This window comes from Oreochromis aureus, linkage group 3, assembly GCF_013358895.1.
Source record: "Oreochromis aureus strain Israel breed Guangdong linkage group 3, ZZ_aureus, whole genome shotgun sequence".
NCBI lineage: Eukaryota > Metazoa > Chordata > Actinopteri > Cichliformes > Cichlidae > Oreochromis > Oreochromis aureus.
The window spans coordinates 27,566,077-27,591,643 of NC_052944.1; the positions used below are offsets into that span (position 1 = coordinate 27,566,077).

The 25,567-nt window shown below is 39.4% G+C and overlaps 1 protein-coding gene across 2 annotated transcripts in view; it reads right to left on the minus strand.

Annotated features, from left to right (window-relative positions):
- Positions 1-4,382: 4,382 nt before the first annotated feature.
- LOC116316896 (alpha-2-macroglobulin-like) overlaps positions 4,383-25,567 on the minus strand; it is a 45,630-nt gene continuing 24,445 nt past the window's right edge. For both annotated transcript variants that reach the window (XM_039609802.1, XM_039609801.1), the window contains 18 exons: positions 25,173-25,398; positions 24,067-24,193; positions 23,783-23,904; positions 23,640-23,691; positions 20,740-20,823; positions 20,199-20,375; positions 20,037-20,112; positions 19,669-19,825; positions 19,504-19,578; positions 18,719-18,881; positions 18,459-18,646; positions 18,069-18,281; positions 6,181-6,302; positions 5,949-6,039; positions 5,769-5,837; positions 5,578-5,683; positions 5,376-5,417; positions 4,383-5,188 (listed from right to left, as the gene is read on the minus strand). In XM_039609802.1, the coding sequence (XP_039465736.1) occupies positions 5,184-5,188; positions 5,376-5,417; positions 5,578-5,683; positions 5,769-5,837; positions 5,949-6,039; positions 6,181-6,302; positions 18,069-18,281; positions 18,459-18,646; positions 18,719-18,881; positions 19,504-19,578; positions 19,669-19,825; positions 20,037-20,112; positions 20,199-20,375; positions 20,740-20,823; positions 23,640-23,691; positions 23,783-23,904; positions 24,067-24,193; positions 25,173-25,398 (2,095 nt within the window). In that variant the 3' untranslated portion in view covers positions 4,383-5,183. The remainder of the gene's footprint in view (positions 5,189-5,375; positions 5,418-5,577; positions 5,684-5,768; positions 5,838-5,948; positions 6,040-6,180; positions 6,303-18,068; positions 18,282-18,458; positions 18,647-18,718; positions 18,882-19,503; positions 19,579-19,668; positions 19,826-20,036; positions 20,113-20,198; positions 20,376-20,739; positions 20,824-23,639; positions 23,692-23,782; positions 23,905-24,066; positions 24,194-25,172; positions 25,399-25,567) is intronic.

Genomic DNA, 25,567 nt, shown 5'->3' on the forward strand with positions numbered 1-25,567 from the left:
ATTCATAGGTGTGCTCTATATCTCAACAATGGCTCATAATAAAACGACAGTCTTTCAAACAGGTCAAGTGCCTCTATGCACTTCATTAGTTAAAATATTTGCCTATTTTACTTCATCTCATATGTCATTGTACTGAATTTGAGCAACCTTAAGCTTAATGCAGATTACTGTTAACAACTGGTTAAATTAATGGTCTGGAGCACAGGCTGTTGTTGATCAGGGATATCTAAAGAATCATCTAAACATACGTGTATATTGGCAGTGTTGACGGGTAGTCATTTATCACAGTTGGGGTTTGCGACTAGGGCACTCTCTGGCAAAGTGACCTATGTCCCCACACCTGTGACACTTTTCATTCCTTCGCTTTTGTCCGCCCCTAGGTCTCCACCTATCTCTACTTCCTCCATTCTTGCCTCTATTTTGCCCCCTTCCAGCCTGCCCCTGGAAAAAGGTCTCATCTGCTAAGAAGGCAGTGGCTGCAGAGCTTTGTGACTTCTTCTGTGTTTCCTTAATTGCTTCTTGTGCATGGCGGGTCCAGTTCATACATTCAGCGGACCCGTCAGAGTTATGATTAACATTTTGTTTTCCAATGAAATCAGCAATGGATGAATGAAAGCAATTCATCAGAGCATAACTTAACTGCTGCTGATGTGGACTGGCCTTCTCTGCACGCTCTTCAAGGCTGCCATGTTTTCTGAAAACTTCTAACATTTGAATCTCTTCCGCGACCAGTTTACGCTCATGACAATCATGAGAATATAAATGGCTCGCGCTGCCGGGAGTGAATCCTTGCATGAATGTGTCATCTCCCTGTGAGGCAGTCTTACTTGCTCGGGAACCCATGATAACAACAACAACCGGCGTCACAAACTGTGCCTGACGCAGACTTACACAAACAACACAAAATAGGCCTATAACTTTCCCCAGCCTGCGTGAACCCGCACGGCTTAGGCCCGCGTCAAACCGCGCAGCCGTACTCAATTAAGGAGCCATCGCTCTCTTTTGTTTATAAGCCTGCGATTATCCGCATGGCTTGGCCCGCGTCAAATCACGCGACCGTGCTCGCGTGTACCCGCGCAGCTACAGCGCTCTCCTTTGTACAGTACTTACTTGGTGTTGCTCTTGCGTGTAATATCAGCCTCGGATCCCGCCGATCGTCATTCGTCGAGGAGAGAAAATGGACAGCTAATCCACCGGCCCGATGACAAATTCTCACGTCTCGCTGACGTCAGGGTTCTCTCCTCGGTGAATGCCGACTCCAGGGATCCGGCGTCGAAGGACCAATTAATGATAGGTTTGTAGCTTGAACCTATTCGCTGGAACGTTGAAGGCAATGTAATTACACAGCAAAGCAAGACACGAGTAGGCAAGTTCTTTATGTTTCACGTGCACGGGAGAGAACTGGACAGGCGCTGTTCCTTCGCTTGACCCCAGTTGCTCTCGTCCGCTCTCCCGTAACACTGCTCTTTTATTGTGGTTACATGAATATGCATAGGTTCATTAACATATAACGTCCTACCTAGGTATACATGTGAACAAAGAATACCCTGTGTGTGTGTGTGTGTGTGTGTGTGTGTGTGTGTGTGTATATGTGTGGGGTCAAAATGTGACCCCGTGAAGACTCCCCAAAGCTGGTGCCAGGAGTCTAGCGGTACATCTAAACAAAAGGCTCTCAGACTCAAACAGATATACGTGTGTTTGTTATACCATATATCAGCAAGAGAAGATACGACCTCTCCTAGGAGGTGTGTGATCTATGCCAGAACACCCTGAAGAGGAGTGAACACACTCCCCTCTTCATGCTACACAGAGTTGTTACAGACTATTAAGGATCAACCCTCCTATCACTACACAATCGATTATATACTTCTAAGCATATATGAGTAAATATTTCTAAGCATAAATGACAATCAACAATATAAATCTAACAAGGATAAAATTATGATGACTGATAATGGAGACGAAGACAACAGACGATGAGGACAGGGAGAAACAGGGGTTTAAATGCACCAAGGAGACAGTCAGAGGGAACTCGGTACAACTGGAGACATTTAAGGATGCAGGGACTGACAGAGACAGGGAAGAAGTCTCATCGTGACGAGTAAAGTTTATTTTGCCTGGCTGGGCAGCTCTCTGGGTGCTCAGCACCCCCAAAGCTCTGATCCTAGAATCGCCCTGCAACAAGGCATGGTGGTAACAAGGATACCAGCTGCCGTTAAATGCCAAAGAAGAAGAAGCTGTCTCCAGTATCATAGCTGTGTCCAAATTTAGGGGCCACATCCTTCAGAGGCCTCATTTGTAGGCCGACTACGTGACAGCGACGTGAGGAAGGCTGCCCAAATTCGAAGACTCCCCCAAATGCGTGCTCCTTTTCCTCAGATTTGAAGGATGGGTCAGGTGTATCCTTTGTGGCCTGACCTATCCCAGAATTCACAGCGCCGCCCAGCCAATTCACCATTGTTGGAAATTAGTTTTAATATTACTCTTTCTGGGTCACAAAATAAACTTTCAAGATATTTTCAGGCGAGAATGTAGCTCCAACGTTTTCTGAGACGTCTGTCACCCACCAGATAGATAGCCAGTGGTTCAAGGCTCACTAGAGCCTCTGAGAACACATCGTTTTCATCATTTTCAGAGGTTTTTCGATACTTAGGTTAAACATGATATATAAGTCACTTAGATAACTTAAAAATGTTATTGTTTGGCTTTTTTCAGTGTTTTATTTGTTCCTCAGTAAATCGGTTCTAGTTTTCACACAGCTGAATAAACGCCAAACAGAAAACTGATTAAACAGAAGTGTGAGCTGGTGGAAAATTTACTCCAGTGTCCTGTTATATTTTAGTGAGCAAAGATCAGATGGCTGAGTTTATTAAACTCCACCGAGACAATCTGCAAATTTTCTTAAAAGTTTAATAAACAATCATCTTGTCTTTATTTTTAGTTAGCACATACCTTAAACACTTCAAGCTGTAAGCTAATGATAGTTATATAAGAGCAGATGCATGCTGGTGCAATAAGCTGTACGTTTTATGCTCAATGGGTGTATGATCTGATTAGTTGACTAATCGCAAAAATAATCAGTGACTAGTCGACTATCAAAATAATCATTTGTGGCAGCCCTAATCCAGAGCACCCCACCCAACCCCCACACCTTTCTCACTTCCATCGCCACCAGGTGCCCCCTTTACATTGCTGTCTGCCCCCTCATATGCCCCAGGTTATTACCATCATGAAAATTCACTGAAAGCAAATTGGGAAAAGGCTCTGAATGTCATTTTTAAAAAGACTGAAACTGGGGTGAAAATTAGGCGTTGTCTTGTTTTATATGCGGACTTCGGTCAGGGCTGCTAGTATCCCCTTCGCATTTTCTTATCTAAACATTGGTAACTTAGAAACTTAAAGATTAAGAGAACAACATCTTTTTTCTTTTTCCATCGAACATTTCTTTCAGCCATTTGTGCTTATCAGTGCTACATGTGACTCATTTTTATGCAATAACTACAAAATACACAAATACAAGATTACATATTTTATATATTAAAGATACATGATTACACATACATAAAATGAACAAAGTTTCTATTGCAAAATTACACAGAGTGTAAGAAAAAAATGTATTATTATGTTGTGCTTGTTTAAAAAGAAAATGAAAATTGCACATACTTTCAAAACAATTTGGTTCCGGTCGATGATGTCTCTCAAGATATCTCAAAATATCCCCAAAATATCTCAAAGTGCAATGTTTCAAGTGGAACAAACAGGTGAATGTAGTAGCAATGCAAGGGGACCAGCAACACTGATCACTGCTGATACAAAGTGATGCCGGCCAGTAAAGCAGCTGGTCAGGACAGGCCTTAAAATCGGTTATTGACCAAAGAGAGGTCCACCTCTCCCTGTAATTACTTGATTGATGGTCCATTGAAGAGCACCAGATGCAGTTAGATCAAAGGGGCTTTTTCCAGGAGGTGAAAGTCAGGCAGGTGAAAACTTGCGGTCTCTCTCTGAGCTCTTGCTTGAGGAGGAGGAGGAGGAGGGTCTTAGCACCAGCAGTTAATTACTTTATTGATCATAAGTTTCCTCATTGGTTCAGGAAGAGCTCCAGGTGGTGTCTTAAAACCTGAGTCTTGGCTCTTCTCATTAACTACAGCGCTGCAGGGCTGTGAACATCCACCTGTCTCTTGTTCTCTTTCCATGGCCTCGCTCTGATCGTGATTTTATTTTTTCAGATTAAATGAATACAAATAAACTTAATTACAGACTTCCAATGTGATATGCGGCCTCCAGTCTGATTGTCACCAAAGCAACCATTTTAATTCAAAATAATCTATTTCACACTTTCATGCAACTTTTTTTGCTTAAAGACAACAACACACTGTTATGAATAATTCTTAAATATTTAATTTGTAATACATATTTCTGAAAATGATCTACAGCCCAGAAAACCTTGGATTTCTATTTATCCGTGTACACAGAACCAAAAAGTTAAAATATATGCACATATTTGGGAAAATTCCTTAAAGCAATGGTAAAGCTGAATAGTACATAAATAGTACAAAAAGGGAAATGCAGTAAATTGTCATATAATAACATTTAATCACATTTTCTGTTTAAAAGATGCATTACTAGGAATAATTTCACAACACATTCTCAACTTACAACACTAATTTCTTCAGTGAGATACTCTTCTCTGCAACTCTGTCAATGCTGCCATTATCAAAAGCCACAAGTATGTCCTTTAGCCATCAACATACAGATGGGTTCAAGATGTTATGATCTGTAGTGAGAGTATGGAGCAGGTGGAAGAGAACCTGGAATTAGGAAGTATGCACTGGAGAGAAGAGGAATGAAAGTGACTAGAATGGAGACAGAATATATCTGTGTGTACATGAGAGACAGGTTGGTGGACATAGCGGACATACTGGACAAAGGATGTTGAACATGGAGCTGTCAGACAGAAGGAAAAAAGAAAGACCACAGAAGATTCATGGATGTAGTGAAAGAAGACATGCAGAGTGTTAGTGTGACAGAATAGGATGCTAGAGTCAGGTTGAGATGGATGAAATTTTTATACAGAAGAACTATTTGTAGATGAAAACAAAACATATGGAGGCATATGTGTGTTTAAAAAATTAAAATGTAAGCGGTATAACTTGAGTGATGACCTCAGGACTGACTGCACATCTTTAAGCTGCAACAAAAGAATAAAACGTAAGGATCCAATTGTGTTAAAATAACCATTTTCATTCAGGCCTAAAAAAAAGTACTGATTTAACTGTATTGTCAAATACTGTATTGTGTTGAGATTGAACAAATATTTTAAAAATAAATTCAATTTAATTTTGTGTGAAATGTGGTGTTCTTGCTATAATGGTTACCTGCAGCTGATGGGTAAATGTATTCAGTCTCAGCTCGGTCACCTGAGAGAGAAAACAAAGTGGAAAAATGTGACTTGCTGTGTTTTTACAACACATTTAAATTTGATCCTTCAAATTCTGTTAACTGTTGTTTGTTGTACAGCTCCACTAAGGAGCAAAGTGTGTCAGTGTGCTGTTGCAGTGAAGTGAGTTAGAGTTGTACTTGGCTGGTAGTAGTCATAGATTTTGATCATGGCTGGTTTCAGGTTCTCCACTCGAAGTTCTTCTATGATTGTCAAGCTGTAGTTCTTGGGCATGTCCTTTGGTAACTGAACAGAATTTACAAAACAGAAGACACACTCTGTAATAATACAAACATCATCATCTGGTATCCACACTGTGAATATCGCTCACCTCCTGTAAATACACCAGAACATGATCTTCTGTTTGTTCAACACGATCCACCAATGGGGCACCTTTGAGCTGTGAGGAGACAACAGTCTCCTTATTATTATTTTATCATCACCTTTATCTCATCACAAACTGACACATGGTAGCAACATTTCTATTCAGCTAATAACTGCAATAACCCACCATCTTTAAAGACACTTCATTTGGGACAAATCCAGAGAGCATTTTGATATCCAGGATCACCATGTTTGTAGTATTCTCCTTTCCACTGTACCTGTGTTTGAACAGTTAAAAAGTGATTGCACTGATGTGTATCCATAGATGCTTTTCCATCTGGACAGCCACATTTCCAACAGTTGTGCCACAGTGGTAAATAAAATTCTCCTAGCACATATCTAATCTGTTAAATACTTACAGGGATTTTATTGTCAGAGTGAGCTTGCGTCTGGATTCACTTGTTGTATCAACCTCTGATTTGACCTCCATGCTGAGAGTAGTGACATCAGTGGGACTCGGGATGTTGTAGTGAAGAGAAATCTGGGAAATAGGCAACCAAAAGAGGTTTGCAATTTATAATAATAGTAATAATAGTAATAATAATAGTAATATTAATTAACGAAAGACCAAGACAGACTTTTAATTCATTTGAAAGCCTGATGCTTAGCCTCGTCCACCCCAGCTGTAAAACTCAGAAACCAGTCTTACTTGTTATCATCTATCGTCCACCTGGGCCTTACACAGAGTTTCTCTCTGATTTCTCAGACTTTTTATCTGACTTAATGCTCAGCTCAGATAAAATAATTATTGTGGGTGATTTTAACATTCATGTAGATGCTAAAAATGACAGCCTCAACATCGCATTTAATCTGTTATTAGACTCAATTGGCTTCTCTCAAAATGTAAAAGAACCCGGGGGTTCCGGTGACGTCACCATCCCGAATGGCAGCCTAAAGTAACAGCTCCCTCGCGAAAATAGTTATTTCGCCCCTTTAGACCGTCAAATACCAGATCTTCAGATATTACTCGAACAGACAAGAGGGGCAAGAATGGGGAAGTCGCGTGCAAACAAAGAAACCACCGCCGCAGAAACTGCAAATGCAGAAAACTCGGAGAACAGCTCTCCTACGAAGGGACAACATGGCGAAGCTAATGCTAACCCAGCTCCTTCATGTGCCGCCGCAAGCCTGGCAAAAGTTTTGGAGGAGATTCGGGACTTCCGAAAAGACACAAAAAAACAACTGAATGATATTAAATCAGAGATGATTAGCGTTAACCAAAAAATAGCGGAGGCAGAGGTACGAATAGAAAAAATGGAAGACCGCGTTCAGAATCTGGAGCAGGTGCTGAATAAGGTGATAAAAGTCGTGCACCAACAAGAAAACAAGCTACTCGACCATGAAGGAAGATCCCGACGGGAGAATTTAAGGATATATAATGTTCCTGAAGGAGCCGAGGGGTCGTCTATGATGGACTTTGTTGAAAAACTACTGTGGGACACGCTGGAGATAAACCCTACTGCGGAGCTCGACATTGAGGGGGCGCACCAGGCGCTGGCACCAAGACCCGCCGGAGACAGGCAAGATAAACCGCGGTCAATAATAGTCAAATTCCTCCGCTATAAGGTTAAAGAAGAGATACTACGCAGAGCTTGGGAAAAGAAGAAGGTTTTTCTGAACGGGAGGCTAATATACTTTGACCAGGATTACCCTCCAGCAGTACTGCAGAGGAGGAAGGAATATGCAGAGGCGAAGCGGGTGTTAAAGCAGAAAAATATCCGCTTCCACACTCCGTTCCCGGCTAAACTACGAGTGTTTTATGAGGATGGAACGCGTCTGTATCAGACAGCGGAGGAGGCGACCATGGACATGAAGGACAGAGGACTACCAGTCAGCGTCATTATACCGAAGGAGAGTCTGGCGGAGCAGCTGTCCCGCACCGCCTGGGAAACAGCGGGAGGGCCGAATCGGCGAGGGACAGATGAGGAGCGAGAGAAAAACATCAGGGAGGGACTGCGAGCCTCCAGAAGACAGGTCACACCCTCTTCAGAGGAGTTATAAGCACTGACTGACTTCTAAAGTGAGGTAAAATTAAACCGAACTCAAAACATGCGGTGTTACGCTCACCTCAAAATAATTGCACATACCACTACCCCATTTGGGTGAGAATATCTATCTATATATATATATATATAAGCGAGGGAAGCATAAGGACACACTTTCTGCTTAATGAACAGAGACTTTTTTTCCCCTTTTCTCCAAGTGCCATGGTGGGGGCCCTCAGCCCACAGGTGGGAGAGGCTTTCCCTCACAGCTAGATGTTATTTCTAGCTCAGCCCAGGGTCGTCTGTTAGAGACCCCAGCCTTGGAATCACAGCTTTATTTCTTTATCTGTTGCCTATGTTCGATGTTTTTGTTTGTTCAGGGAGTAGATCTACTAAGTTATACTTTGTTTATTTTGTGGACACACAGTTAATACGCATGGCTAGTGACAAAGTAAAATTTATATCTTTTAATGTTAATGGGCTGTTAAACCCAATTAAACGTAGCAAAATCCTATCTAAAGTAAGGGCAGAACAAGCTCATATAGCCTACTTACAGGAGACCCACTTGTCAGATGAGGAGCACGTAAAATTAAAGAGAATGGGCTTCACTAACTTGTTTTTCTCTTCATATAAATCAGGACATAGGAGAGGAGTTGCAATCCTTATTTCAAGCAAACTAAATTTTGAAAAAGTATCCGAAATGGGTGACAAAGAAGGCAGATTTATTTTAGTAAAAGGAAAGATAGATGGGAATCCAATCACCCTTTTGAACGTTTATGCGTCCCCAGGGAGTGACATTAGCTTTTTCCAAAAAATTATTAATATTATGGTAACAGAAACAGAAGGCCTTTTGATCTGTGGAGGAGATTTAAATATACATTTACAGCCAAAGTTAGACTCGTCTAGTAGGAAAACTCATGATATGAAATCCCTATATAAGAAGGTAAATATACTTCTGGAGGAAGTAGGATTAATTGACATATGGCGAGACCTTTTCCCTAACAAAAGGGATTACACTTATTATTCTGCTCCTCACTCTCTCTATACAAGGATAGATTATTTTATAACATTTGCCAAAGATAAGCATAAAATACGTACTTGTGGAATCGGGACAATAGATTTAAGTGACCATGCACCAATATATTTATCTATTGATTTTGACCTACGGTTTAAAAATAATACATGGAAACTGAACTCAAGCCTGTTAAATGACCCATCCTTTAAGGCACAAATTAAATCAGAAATCAGTTTCTTCTTAGAGCTCAATGATACTGGAGAGGTCTCACCTCCCATATTATGGGATACTTTGAAGGCCGTACTAAGAGGGAAAAGTATAGCAATATCCTCATTCAAGAAAAAAAATAGGAATAGGAAATTAGAGGACCTAAAAAACAAACTAAAGGAACTAGAAAGAAAACATAAAATAGATTCTGCACAGGATACATTAAGAGAAATTAAAAATATTAGGAATGAAATTAATAATCTAGCCACACAAGAAATTAAGAAAAATCTAATGTTTCTGAAACAGAGACACTATGAAAGCGGCTCTAAATCTACGAAAATACTGGCATGGAAACTGAAAAAACAGATAGCGGAAAATACAATTCATAAAATTAGGGACCCAAGAACAAAAGTGATAAAAAATAAATTAAATGAAATTCAGGAAGCTTTTGAAATATTCTATAAAACCCTATATTCTGAAGTCCCTGGTGGGACGGTAACTCAGGTGGACAGCTTTCTGAATTCCCTAGATCTGCCCACTCTCGATGAAGAACAAAACCAAACAATGACAGCGGATATAACTGAAGAAGAATTAAAAGCTGCAATTAGTAGGCTCAAATTAAGCAAGTCACCAGGATCTGATGGTTACACCGCAGAGTGGTATAAAGAATTTAAAAAAGAATTAATACCTGTTCTACTTCCCGCATTGAACTGGGCTTTGAAAAAGGCACAAACGCCATCCAGTTGGAAGGAGGCAATAATTTCAGCCATACCAAAAGAAGGCAAGGATAAAATGGACTGTGGATCTTATAGGCCAATTTCCGTTCTTAATGTGGACTATAAACTCTATACGTCTATTATGGCCAAACGATTAGAAGAGTTTCTACCAACATTGATACATAACGACCAGACAGGTTTCATACATCAACGCCAAACACAAGACAATATACGAAAGACACTACATATTATGGACCATATACAAAAAAACAAAATTAAAGCAATTGTGATAAGCGTAGACGCTGAAAAAGCCTTTGATTCCGTCAATTGGAATTTTCTCTACAGGGTATTATACAAATTTGGCTTCCATGATACAACTATTAAAACTATACAGGCACTATATGACAACCCTACCGCTAGGATTAAAATCAATGGATATTTATCTAACAGCTTTACCCTAGAAAGGGGTACCAGACAGGGTTGTGCATGGTCACCATTACTCTTCGCATTATATTTGGAACCACTAGCTCAATTCATTAGACAAAACGAAGACATCAAGGGAATCATTATTAAAGGGACGGAATATAAATTGGCCTGTTACGCGGATGATATTCTGGTCTATCTGGGACACCCAACGTACTCTTTACCTAAATTGATGCACTCATTCGAACAATACGGCCAACTATCTGGGTACAAAATCAATATAGGTAAAACCCAGCTACTCTCATATAATTATAGCCCACCAGAAGAAATAAAAAGTAGTTACCCCTTGGCATGGCAAACAGAGTCTTTTAAATACCTAGGCATCAACCTATCAAAAGATCTTACAAAATTATTTGAACAGAATTATTTACCTATACATAAAAAAATAAAGGACGACATAGCAAGATGGAATTTAATTCCTTTCTTTAACTTTAGCTCAAGAATTGACTCTATTAAAATGAATATATTGCCAAGGTTCTTATATCTATTTCAAACCCTACCAATAGAGATTAACCAAAATCAGTTTAACGAGTGGGACAAAATGTTATCTAGGTATATATGGCAAGGTAAAAGACCAAGGGTTCGCCTCAAAACATTACAGCTGGTTAAGCAAAAGGGAGGATGGGGCTTGCCTTATTTCAGATATTACTATTTTGCAGTGCAGATGAGAGCAGTGATATGCTGGTGTAACCCGTCATACACTGCCCAATGGAAAAACCTTGAGGAAAAAATGTTACCCATTCCCATCCAGGCAATTTTAGCTGATAATAACTTACAAACTTACATAAATAACATTGATAACCCATGGGTGAAACGGACCCTTGAAACATGGAAAACTGTTATAAAGGAACATAAACTAGAGGCCAACATTATAGCTCTTAAATGGTGTGCTTACGACTCAGAGTTCATACCTAATAAATTGGATTCTAGATTCAAGGATTGGATAGCAAAGGGTATAACAGACCTATGTAGTATAATGAAAGATGGAAAATTGCTCAGTTTTGAAACGCTTAAAAAGACATATTTATTAGAAAAACAAGACTTCTATCGATATCTGCAGCTACGGCATTATGTTGATACGAAGATGAAAAATGCAACAAAGACAGGCACACGTTTGATTGATTTGTTTATAAAAAGCTGTAATTCAGAAACTATTGATAGAATTGTTTCATGTCTGTATAAGGGTCTTTTGGACTTGACATCACATTCAACTTCATATATTAAAATAAAATGGGAGAAGGAAGGAGGGATAAATATATCTGAGGAAGAATGGACGGCGATATGGAGGTATCAATGGATGTGTACAAGCTCCCAAAAATGGAGGTAATTCGGCTGGAAGAGTCTAATTAGGTATTTTATAACACCCTCCCAGAAGTCTCACTATGATAATAACCCCCCTGTCTGCTGGAGAAACTGTGGAAATCAAAGTGCAAACCACTACCATATTTTTTGGGACTGCTCTGTTTTGAGGGACTATTGGAGAGAAATACACAACGCTCTACAGTATATCTTCAAATGTGAAATACCCCTTGAGAGTAAGACTATGTTTTTTGGACACGTACCTCAGGAATGGCCGAAAAGTGATAAACATTTAGTAAATATTTTGCTGGTGGCCTGTAAAAAGGGTATTACCAGAAAATGGTTATCACCGGAGAGCCCAACTATAAATATATGGATGGACATTACAATGGACATCTATAAAATGGAAAAGATAACAGCTTTTGTTAATTACAAATTGGATAAATTTACATCATATTGGGAAAACTGGGTCAAATATGTCACGCCTCATAGGCCAGATTTTATTTTCACAAACCAGTAGTTATGATGTCTGAGAGTATGCAAGAGTAAGATCACCCCCTATCAGTACATAGTTTTTTTTTGTTGTTTTTTTGTTGTTTTTTCTTTTGTTGTTGTTTTTTTTTTTTTGCCTGTTTGTTTCAACTGTTGCTATGGCTGTAAGTTTTTTTTCTTCTTATAACCTGGATATAAACTAAAATACTATTTCGGCAATAAGGGCAGACAACAGATGCAAGAAGTATCCTCATGTGATGTATATGCTGTGAATGTCTGTTTCTGAATGTCAATGGAAAAATAAAAAATTATAAAAAAACAAAAAACAAAATGTAAAAGATCCCACCCACCACTTTAATCACACTCTAGATCTTGTTTTAACATATGGCATAGAAACTGAACATTTAACAGTGTTTCCTGAAAACCCTCTGCTGTCTGATCATTTCCTGATAACATTTACAATAATTGATTACACAGCAGTGGAGAGTAGACTTTATCACAGTAGATGTCTTTCTGAAAGTGCTGTAACTAAGGTTAAGAATATAATCCACCCACTGTAATCATCTTCAATGGCCTGTACCAACACAGAGCAGAGCAGCTACCTGAACGCTACCCCAACAGAGGTCGATTATCTTGTTAATAATTTTACCTCCTCACTACGTACGACTCTGGATACTGCTCCTGTGAGAACTAAGGTCTCAAATCCGAAGTATCTGACTCCGTGGTATAATTCTCAAACACGTAGCCTAAAGCAGATAACTCGTAAGCTGGAGAGGAAATGGCGTGTCACAAATTTAGAGGATCATCATTTAGCCTGGAGAAATAGTTTGCTGCGCAGTGTTGGGGAGTAACGGAATACATGTACCGCCGTTACGTATTTAGAATACAAAATATGAGTAACTGTATTCCGTTACAGTTACCGTTTAAAAAGGTGGTATTCAGAATACAGTTACTTTGTTGAAATAAATGGATTACACGGCGGTACTTTCCTGTTTCATATTGTCGCGGGTCAGGATTGTTTGGGTTTGTTTGACAGCTGTGTTCTGTTGTTCCAGGCGGCAGCGTTACGGTTGCCATGGTTACAGGGTGACGCTCTCTCTCTGCGTGTTTCCTGGGTGAGAGAGCGCTTTTTTGTTGTTGTTGTTGTGCTAAGCTAAAAGGCAGAATGCTACAGGCATGGCCCTAAAGAATGTAGCCTCATGGGCAGTGTAGTCCGTGCTGCAGCGAGAATGGACTACCATACACGTTATGTGTCTGTGAGCGAGGGAGGGAGAGAAAGGAAAAGTCCGAGCTGTCACGGAGCAAAAACGGGAGCTGGAAGCATGTAAATATAATAATAACCACTGCAGCCAAGAAGAGTGCCTGACGAGCCCATTTGTAAGTAAGCTAATAAGACTCGACTGTACACTGTGTTCGTGTTTTCCTCCGGAAAAAATAAGTTCCGTTGGAGCAGCCTTTCAACGCCTCTCTGTCTCTGGCAAGCAAAGTTGACCCAGACAACAAAGTAAAGCTAGTTTTCGGCTACCAACCCGACACGGAACCCGTATTAGCCAGAGGTCCCTTTACTACTGTTCGGAGTCATGGACCTTCAGTAACAGTAATAAATCACAGCAATAGCACATTCACATAGTTGTAAACAGCATGATAATATATTAAGTAATCCAAAGTATTCAGAATACGTTACTCTCATTGAGTAACGTAACGGAATACGTTACAGAATACATTTTGGGGCATGTATTCAGTATTCTGTAATGGAATACATTTTAAAAGTAACCTTCCCAACACTGTTTATAAGAAAGCCCTCCGCAAAGCCAGAACATCTTACTATTCGTCACTGATTGAAGAAAATAAGAACAACCCCAGGTTTCTCTTCAGCACTGTAGCCAGGCTGACAAAAAGTCAGAGCTCTACTGAGCCAACAATCCCTTTAACGTTAACTAGTAATGACTTCATGAACTTCTTCACAAATAAAATTCTTATCATTAGAGAAAAAATTACCAATAATCATCCCACAGTTGTAATATCGTCTACAGCTACTTTTAGTACCATTGATGTTAAGTTAGACTCTTTTTCTCCAATTGATCTTTCTGAGTTAACTTCAATAATTAATTCCTCCAAACCATCAACGTGTCTTTTAGACCCCATTCCTACAAAACTGCTCAAAGAAGTCCTGCCATTAATGAATTCTTCGATCTTAAATATGATCAACCTATCTCTAATAATCGGCTATGTACCACAGGCCTTCAAGGTGGCTGTAGTTAAACCTTTACTTAAAAAGCCATCTCTAGACCCAGCAGTCTTAGCTAATTATAGGCCAATCTCCAACCTTCCTTTCATATCAAACATCCTTGAAAGAGTAGTTGTCAAACAGCTAACAGATCATCTGCAGAGGAATGGCTTATTTGAAGAGTTTCAGTCAGGTTTCAGAGCTCATCACAGCACAGAAACAGCTTTAGTGAAGGTTACAAATGATCTTATGGCCTCTGACAGTGGACTCATCTCTGTGCTTGTCCTGCTAGACCTCAGTGCAGCGTTTGATACTGTTGACCATAATATCCTATTAGAGCGATTAGAACATGCTGTAGGTATTACAGGTACTGTGCTGCAGTGGTTTGTATCATATCTATCTAATAGACTCCAATTTGTACATGTAAATGGAGAGTCCTCTTCACCCACTAAGGTCAATTATGGTGTTCCACAGGGTTCAGTGCTAGGACCAATTCTATTTACATTATACATGCTTCCCTTAGGCAGCATCATTAGAAGACATAGCATAAATTTTCACTGCTATGCAGATGACACGCAGCTCTATCTATCCATGAAGCCAGGTAACACACACCGATTAGTTAAACTGCAGGAATGTCTTAAAGACATAAAGACCTGGATGGCCGCTAACTTTCTGCTTCTTAATTCAGATAAAACTGAGGTTATTGTACTTGGCCCTGAAAATCTTAGAAACATGGTATCTAAGCAGATTCTTACTCTGGATGGCATTACCTTGGCCTCCAGTAATGCTGTGAGGAACCTTGGAGTCATTTTTGACCAGGACATGTCCTTCAACGCACATATTAAACAAATATGTAAGACTGCTTTCTTCCATTTGCGCAACATCTCTAAAATGAGAAATATCCTGTCTCAGAGTGATGCTGAAAAACTAGTTCATGTATTTATTACTTCCAGGCTGCACTACTGTAATTCACTATTATGAGGATGTCCTAAAAACTCTCTGAAAAGTCTTCAGCTAATCCAAAATGCTGCAGCAAGAGTCCTGACAGGGACTAGAAAGAGAGAGTATATTTCTCCTGTATTGGCTTCCCTTCATTGGCTTCCTGTTAAATCCAGAATTGAATTCAAAATCCTGCTCCTCACATACAAGGTCTTAAATAATCAGGCCCCATCTTATCTTAATGACCTTGTAGTACCATATCACCCTATTAGAGCACTTCGCTCTCGCTCTGCAGGCCTACTTGCTGTTCCTAGAGTATTTAAAAGTAGAATGGGAGGGAGAGCCTTCAGTTTTCAGGCCCCTCTTCTGTGGAACCAGCTTCCAGTTTGGATTCAGCAGACAGACACTATCTCTACTTTCAAGATTAGGCTTAAAACTTTCCTTTTTGCTAAAGCATATAGTTAGGGCTGGACCAGGTGACCCTGAATCCTCCGTTAGTTATGCTGCAATAGACGTAGGCTGCTGGGGATTCCCATGATGCATTGAGTTTTTCCTTTCCAGTCACCTTTCTCACTCACTATGTGTTAATAGACCTCTCTGCATCGAATCATATCTGTTATTAATCTCTGTCTCTCTTCCACAGCATGTCTTTATCCTGTTTTCCTTCTCTCACCCCAACCGGTCACAGCAGATGGCCCCGCCCCTCCCTGAGCCTGGTTCTGCCGGAGGTTTCTTCCTGATAAAAGGGAGTTTTTCCTTCCCACTGTCACCAAAGTGCTTGCTCATAGGTGGTCATATGATTGTTGGGTTTTTCTCTGTATGTATTATTGTGCAATCTACTGTACAACATAAAGCGCCTTGAGGCGACTTTTGTTGTGATTTGGCGCTATATAAATAAAATTGAATTGAATTGAATTAATAATAATAATAAGAAGAAGAATATGAATCTGTTTATGTTTTTATGTTTATGTTTTTCATTTATGTTCAAAATATAGTGTCACCACATTTTAGGGGACTGATTACAGTTATTAAATTATTTCGGTGGTTGTGGCCAGACGATTATGTACACTAATTGTAGGCAAAAATGTCATGTTGATTTGAGGCTTCTTTAATTGAAACAGCAGTTTTCAGCTGTTCAACATGGTCATGATGAAAAATTATTTAAAATAAAGGATGATTCTATGCTTTAAAAAATCATGGATCGCTCCCTTCAGGTTGCTGGCTCAACTGAATCAGGATCTTGTTCATGACTGAACAGAAGATGAGATGGACAGACAAATTCGTAATGTGGGTGACAGAGATGGGCAGTAACCCAAGTAACGCAGTAACGCGTTACTGTAATCCGATTACTTTTTTCAAGTAACGAGTAATGTAAGGGATTACCATTGCAAAAACGGTAATTAGATTACCGTTACTTTCCCGTAGGAACGCTGCGTTACTGCATTACTAAAACCGTGAGTTTTTTGCGAGAACGTCTCATGATAGTGACGTAAGCGAGTGCGACGTTCGTGACAACAGCTGTCTGCAGATCAACAATGGATAATATATCAAGTACGGGAGAGAGTATGAGCGTGCAGCGTTTAAAGCGTGGAAGTACTGACCTTATTTTGAGTTTGATTCCATAAAAAGTGACAAAAACATTAGCGTCCGTTGTGCGTGGGAAGAAAACTTCTTTTTACAGCGAAAAAAACCCCCTTAACTTCCAAGCAAGCACCGAGTGTGCTATGACTGTAATGGGAAATTGACAGAGAAACTCGCGGAGTCTTCAACTGACCGCTGTGGCACACCTGCACCAGGGTAAACCTCCGCCTACCCCAGTCCTGCTTTACAGGTGAAAATAGAGCAACTAGCCTTTGACTTTATTTATTTTCTGCTGTGTTTTACTTGCATTTATTTGAAAGAGTGAGTGTAAACACACAAAAAAATTTATTTTATGTGCTGGAATGTGCAGAAAATAGGTTTAAATGTTAAACAAATTTCTTCCAGTCAGAGAATGTTCCATATAATTTAATTTTTGCTTGATGCATAAAGTTAAAAGATTAAAACTAATAAAACAAGTTTTAAAAAGAGACTTTTCCATTTGATTACATTTTGTATGATGGATTATGCAGAAAAAGTAGAATTGGGCTGAAAGATCTATCACTTTATCACCTATTCAGGTTGTAAATTGTTTTTAAAAAGTAACTAAGTAATTAATTACTTTTGAAAATAAGTAATCAGTAAAGTAACGGGATTACTTTTGGGGGGAAGTAATCAGTAATTAGTTACTGATTACTTTTTTCAAGTAACTTGACCAACACTGGTGGGTGATGTATCAGACTGATGTGTTGAAAAGAGAGCTGAGTCAATCTACCTTCCAAAGCTGAAAAGCTCTCAGGAGAGACACAGCAAGGCGATGACATTTCAGATACAAAATGAGATTCCTCCATAGAGCATCTGGACTTACTCTAAGTTATCGAAATGAGGGATTGTACGTGAGAAGGGATCTGGAAATAGAACTGCTGGTTCTTGACTTAAAAATATGCCAGCTAAGATGGTGCAGGCATGCTAGCAGGATGCCTTTATGAGACTACCCTCGGGAGATTTTCCAAGCACGGTATAGCTGAACCTTCCTGGAGATATTACACATGTCTGGCCTTAGTGAAATCCACTATGAAGAAAAAAAAAGAAAAAAAAATGGAAAAAGGAATGATTGAAATCATTTCCTTAGTGGGAAGCCACTGCATCCTGAATTTGGATAATTTGATCAAATACATAGATGGATAAGCAAATGTGCTTTTCTGAGTGAAACCACACTTTTGAGTTGTGCTCTAAAGTTTTTTTCATTATGCATCTTTATTTGGAAAAGGAACAAACAGGACATTGTCACGGTACTGTCACTGACCTGCACTGACACACATGCAGTGCCCTTCACCTCCAGGCTGTACTTTCCTGACACGCCCTCCATCGTCTCCTCCTGGTAGAGCAGTTTGTTGCCCGGATTTACATCAAATGTCAGCTGACTGCTGTCAGACTGAACTGTCACTGTGCTTGAACCCTCAGGACTGAACACCAGAGTGGAGTAGAGAGCAAGAGCCTGAAGAGCCACCACTGTGTCCTACAAACAAAATCACAGCTACTACACATACTTACATATATATTTATATTTTGTATTTTACAGGACAGCAACAACATAGTAAAACTTCAGTATTCAGCTTCTCTCAGATAAGTTTTTATTTATCCCAGTGTATACGAACTCAAAGGTAAGATTTAAGCTGTTTCGGTGGTGTAGCACCTGAGTGGAGGAGAAGCCTCCATAGTAGTTCTGCTGGCCAGTCAGCCACCTAATAATGCCAGAGGCATAACCCAGGTCGTCAGCAGCTGTGGAGGCACTGAGTTTGGCCAACAGCACATAAGAACTGATTTCCACTGACAGGGAGGCTGATGTCTCTGCTGCTGTCTGAGACCAGTACAGGAAACCTCCTACAAACATACAATAAAAGTTACAGTTATGGTAATAACACCTGAATGATTTCCTGTTAGATGCTGACTCACCTTCCCTCACTGCAACTGTGTCTAAGTGCTGCAGAAGGTGAGCGCGGGTCTCCGTGTCTCCTGCCAGGGTGAAGACATAGGCTAGCAGAGCTGTAGTGTAGGTGTTGCTGAGGTCATTGATGGACTCCCTGAGACAAGCCAAGCTATTATTCACCACAGGATCCTTTAAAACATCAAAAGAAGAGCCCTATGAAGACAAACTATTGACCCTGCCCAGGACAGGACATTTGCTGCTACTCTCTTTTATTCAATTGCACAATACTATGTCACTTTTTAGAATCACCTGCACTGATAGCTAAGCTATTTATTTTTCAGGATATAGTTATATTGTTACTTCGTTAGAGTTATTTGATATTATATTTTGCACTATCCTACTGTATATTACTGTATACTACTATTCTTATTGTATATATTGTATATCTTATTCCTCTGTTCCTTTGTCTCTCTTGCAGCATTGAGCATGTGTATGACAAAAGAATTTCCCTCAGGATAAATAAAGTTTTTCTTATCTTATCTTATATCACCAAAGTTGATCATTTCCTTGATGTAATTATTTGTTTAACTTCATTTTCATGACTGGAAATTGAAATAATGCTTTAACATATTTCCTTTTCATCTACAGACAGAAAGTATCGACTTAACTGATTTAGAAATCTATCATAAAAATGTCTTTTAAAAATGAGGGGAAAATGGACGTCAAAAGAAGAAAATGAAATAAACATATACAAGTCAGTGTTGTATTTTTTTTTACATTGTACAAATGGGATCACATCAAGTTTACTCACATGTTGGGATATATTCATTTCCAAGAAAGCAGCAGTGATGTATGCACTGAGAGTCACTTCATCAGACACACCTCCCTGGTGAGTGAAACCAAGTTATTTCTGTGTGCTGCCAGAATTTCTCTCCACACAGAATTAGTATCAGTCCCAGCTAAAGTATGGACTTACCTTCATTCTGTTGTTGAAGAGTTTGCCTGACTTTTTAAAACAGCCATTTGCTTGTTGTTTATTTCCCAGCCATGTCTTAGACTCTTCAATAATTCTTGGATCAATGTAGACAAAAGACTGAGCTTTGGCAAAACTTCTCATCACAAAAGCAGTCAGCCTGACATAAAAAAGCAACCAAAAGAAAACTTCCTCATGTTTCAAAATTATATCAAAATGTGTCACAGTTATACCATTATAAGGTGAGTTGATTTTCCACATTTTCAGAAATAAAATGATAACAGGATGGGATATTTAAGGAGTAAATTTCACCAAAAGGCTCTGTTTTGTTTGTGAGGCAAATGGAATATTAAGGTAATTATTATTTTCACCAAGTGTTTCCTGGTCCTCTTCCAAATGTGGTGTATGCGCCTTTATAACTTTTGTAGTTCAGCTGTCTTTGGTAACCTGTAACAACAGGAAAATAACTCTTAAATAGATATTCTATTCATAAACTTTTGCTTTTATCCCCACTATGAAACAAACACACTCACCACTGGTCAGGAAGTTGGTGGCTTTTTCCATGATGGCTGGGGTGAGCTGCTGTGTGCCTTTCAGGTACTGGAGGATGTAGATGTTGGGGGCTAGAAGAGCCATGTTCTGCTCTCCACATCCATACGGCATCTGGAGCAGTCCATCCAAGTTCTTCAGAGCCCGGCCGAGGATGTCACCTGATCAGAGGCACTCAGTCACTGAGACAGAACATACAACTTTCGCACACTTGAACTGCAAATAGATTAAAACTAGTAAACAAGCTAAATATTTAGAAAAATACAGCAGGTTATAAAAAACTGTACATACTAAATTATAATATTTTGCACTTTGTTACAGGAATTTATTTTCTAAACTATTTTCTAAACTGCAAAACTGTTGGAGTCTCATTTCAAAACATGTTTCAAAACCAGACAACAAAATGCCAGTACAGTTGTATTTGTCTTTTATATTCACTTACTATTGTACTGATTATAAAATGAAACTTGCTATATTTCTTTTTGGATAAATCTAAACTCATTTGATTAAAATCATCAGGTTTACCCAGGACTGATACAAAAGTGCGGGCAGATCCTTCAACCACATTCTCAGGCAGCTGTATCTCGGTTTCCTCTGTCAGTGTGTCTCCTGTGTACAGACAAACAATCACCATACAGAGAGAAGCTTAATCAGAATGTCAGTACCACAATGGTTTTGAATCAGTAGGTGGTCACTGCTATGAGTGTGACCTTATAATTCCACACAGATGTCTCCAGACTGACTTTTACCAAGCATGTCAAGTTTGTAACATAGTGTATATATGAGATATAACTATAAATATCTCATATATAGCTGAGATACTCTGTAACAAATAAATGTCCTGTGGGGAATTATCAAAATTTGGCGTGTCGCCTCAGACATCCTTAACCAAACCTCAAAAGCTTCATAATTTGGTGTCGCCAAGGTCTTTAGATTGAACTAAAAGGCCGTGCTGATCCTATTAACTCTCTCGAAGTTTGTAAAAGTACAAAAGCAGAAAATGGTGCAAAAGTTGCATCTTAAATTCAAAATATTTGAATTCTTCGGTTAAGAGTTTCACTCCAGAAGTCTTTTATAAAATTACACGAGGCTTTGAAATTTCATAAATCCAAATGAAACAGACCTACGCCTGCTTCATTTAATAATTTTAGGTGGCGCTATAGAACCAATTTGCCAGACCCATTAGTATCATTTTCATCATGTCTGAGGTGTGTACTAAGTTTTGTGACTTTTTAAGCTTTAATAGCCTCTCAACAACAACTTGGCCATGTATGTTGTTAAATGAAAACTCAATTTTCACACGGAAACAGCGTCAGTGTGTTAAGTTTATTCAGACCACTTTTCAGGGAAGATGTGGTCAACCTGTGAGGAGATTGGACAGTATGTCCAGGGAGGACAGGACAAATCAAGCACAATACATACAGTGTCCCCACAGGGGTGTGTCCTGACCTATTTGCTTTATGCCTAATGACCCATGACTATTGTGCAAAGTTTAGTATAACTACATCATAAAGTACACCAATGACATAGCATTGGGGGTCCTCATTTCATCTGAATAGAGATACAAACTTTTGTAGCGTGGTGCAACAACAACAACCTGATTCTGAATGTTGAAAAACCAACTAGTCTTCGACTTCAGAAGTAATCAGCCCGTGCACACCCCAGTCTACATCAAGAACACTGCTGGAGAGGCATATAAGATACCTGGGGGTGCATGTGGCAAACAAACTGACTTAGACCCTACATGCCGGCTCCATTGACAAAAAAGTTCATCAGCTCCTGCACTTCCTACAGAGGTTAAAAAGGGCTCATCTCAATTGAAGGATGTGATGCTTATTACTGTCTAATGAATTAAATGACAAAATGATGAGATCCAATGGTCCGGTTTACATCTGCTCATCATGGATATTAATGTTTTGGTAATTTGGGGCTTTTAATGACATCTTTGAACTGTTCTTTTTCCAGGCGGGAATGAATGTATGGCACACATCTTTAACTACTCTAAAAAACAAGAATTGGGTGCATAAGTTTGAATTTATTTTGGGTGACAAGTCCATGGCCTAATAAGATTTCTTTGACATGACTCATTGGAAGAAGATCCAAACTGTCACCTTCAGATGAGAGGAAATTAGTTGGGATGTTCAGGAACCACCAAAGCTGAAGCGTGCCATTAACTGGAAACTGCTGGAACACAAGCCATTGTAAACAGTGAAGTGAGTTTTACATCACCATGAACTGAGAGCATGCTGACCTAGATTGCGCCAAAATCAAAGCCTTCAAGCCTGATTGAAATTTGCTGCTGCCAATGGCTTCTGGAGAAAGCTTTGATGGTTGGACAAGAGAAAGACTGAGCTATTTTGCCACATTGACAAGAGGTATGTTTGGAGGAGTAAAGATGAGACTTTTAAACAAGAAGATAGTGCCAAATATCAACAATGCATTCTTCAGCATGCTCTGGGGCTGTTTTGCTGCCAGTGGTACTTATACATTGCACTTTTCCTTCAACTTCACCTCAAGCCAACAGCTACACAGTTGAAACTTGGATACAACTGGGTGTTCCAACAGGGCAATGATCCCAAACACTGATTTTGGAATGGATGAAGCAGGCTATCACTGGGCTTCTGGGATGCTCTCCCCAAAGCCCCACCCTCAACCCTATTGAAAATTTGTGGACTCTTACAAGCCAGGTACAGGTCAGGAAACTAATCAATTTAAATGAACGCTACCAATTCTGCCAAGAAGAGTGGCTAAATATTGAGCCAGAGTTATAGAAGAAGTTTGTTGATGGCTAACAAAGGCATCTGGTCAAGATGCAACTTGACAAGGACATTTAGCCAGTGTTTGTGGGCGTACATGTATATATTTCAGGGTGTATACATTTTGATTCTGTATAAATTAGATAAAATCCAACAAAATTCAAATGTGTGCACCCAAGTCTTGTTTTTAAAGAAATTAAAGCTGTATGCTGTGCAATCATTCCAGTCTACAAAATCAGCAGTTCAGATTAATAAATTCATGTCCATGATGAATGTACATAAACATTTAAGTAAAATTGTATTTTATCTTTGTGTTCCTGTGATGCATTCATTGCACAGACAGGCTAGATAAAGTTGCATTAGTGTTACTACAGCATCTAGCTATTGGTGCAGAAGAGGTGCAAGCAATGGAATAATGTTTTTTTAATGGCAGGTAACTTTGAAAGCATTTTTTCAAATGAGAAATATCAGACAGGGGAGGAAGATCAGAGATTATTTTCCAAGGTAAAGACTGCTCAACAAGTTCATACATAATTTGCTACTGAATTATGCTTTTGTGACATGTCATCCAAAGCAAACTGAAATATACCATTTCAGTTTGTTTATAAGTTTATTTGATCTTTTTTTTGTAAATATTTGGCCGTTTTGTTTGGCAGAAACTACACTGACCTTTTGGACAAAGCAACCGGTTGGATGTCTTTGTCATCTCAGTCCCCTCAGCCTGAGAAGAAGTAAAAGTTTAGAGTAAAAGTTTCATGAGAAAAAAAATTTCAAATGCAGAATGTATGTCATCTTGTGTTAATGGCACCAACCTTTACTATGAGGGATTTTGTGACCACATCAATGCGGCCTCTCTCTGGTACGCTCACAACCTCATTATCACATGAAACATGGGATGGCACTGCCTCAGCAGACACAGTCACATTCACAGCCCCTAAAAAAGGACAACAAACATCATTTTTCTCAACCCTGTAAAGTCTCATACATTAAAATATTGTTATTGAGATAATCTTACTGATTTTTTAGAGACTGAAAAGAGATGAGGCATTGCCTGAAAGGACATTTACACCAGCGTGGACAAAAACATTACCCTCACCTAAAACTGTTGGAATCATGGTCCAGCTCACAGTCTTGCGCTGGCTAGCACACAAACAGGATGTGTACTGGTCTCCAGAAAGAGGGGTGAGGGTATAATCTGAGGAAGGCGTAGCAAAGACCGTGACCTGCACAAAGAACAAAACAGTGGGTTGAATTTCTAAGTAAAAGAGAAATTCAGTGTTTTCTCGTTACTCTGTAAGGACAGAAGTTATATTCAGAGAAAACAACATCAGACCAAGTGTAACAAACTAAAAGCTACTTTCAGCTACTCCCTTATTCACAAAGGGTCACATCACCTGTTTTGATTTGGTAGATTTTTACACAGGATACCCTTCCTGACACTTTTTTAGTTTTTTTCTGGACTTGTTATTTATTTCTTTGAAAGTATTTGGATTGAAAAGTTTGTTTTAGTTAGTATTGAGTTACGGATTTGACTTGTGCTTCTGAGTTATTTTTAGTTCTCAGTTCTTGTTGGTTTGTGTTTGTTCCTCTTCGTGTCTAGTCTGTCACTGTCTTGTCTATGTTCCCTGTGTAGTTGATATGTCTATTTTTCCCCAGTCTGGCTTTTACCTCCTGTTTTATTTTGATAGTCTCTTGTCTCATGGGTATAATGTTGACTTTTGCTTCCTCTCTGTTATTAGTTTTGATTCAAGTCAGCTGTGTTTCCACGTGTGTCCACTTCCCTTAATCACCCTCCTACTTACAGTATACATTTTCTACTTCGCTCTCTCTTCTTTGTTGGGTCATCCCTTATTGTGCATGTATCCTATGTCAGTCAGTCACTTCCCACCCTGCCCAGTCAGTGTAAATAAAGGTGACATTTTGAGTTTTATTCTGTTAGATGAGTTCTGCATCCGGGTCCACTTCCTGCTCATCACACATTTGCTTCCTCTTAATTATAGATTCCAACTTAACCATAAACGACAGTATATACAGATCTGTTTTCCATAATATCTGGACTATGTTTATAAACCACTGTATTGTAATAATTATGGTGACCACTTGGTATAGCACTTTGGTTCATGACAAAATCATCTGTAAAGTCTATCAGCATGCTGAAAATTTTTGACATATTTATTTAGTTGATATAGAAACATTGATCACCATGATGCAACTTGTCAGGTAGCTGAAGACAGTTGCCTTCAGTTCAAAGTGCTCCCCCCGGATGATGGAGTAGGGCATGGTGAGCTCGAGGAAAAAGGGCTGGAAGACCTTAACTTCTTTTCGAGGAGCCAAACCAAAACCCTGAGAGGACAAACAGAAAGCCTCCGTCTCCCAGGTGGTGATGGTGTCAGGGACAGTGAGGGACACATCCTTTGTTCCAGACTCTCTGAAACAGCACATTTACAAATGTGGACATTTTCAGATGGTCAAACATAGCTACATTACTCAGATTAGCCAACAAAAACAATGCATGCAAATGACAGTGTCGCAGTCACCACATTCTTAGAAATTTAGAATTCAGAGCAGAATTCTAAACATGAAAACAGGTTAACATC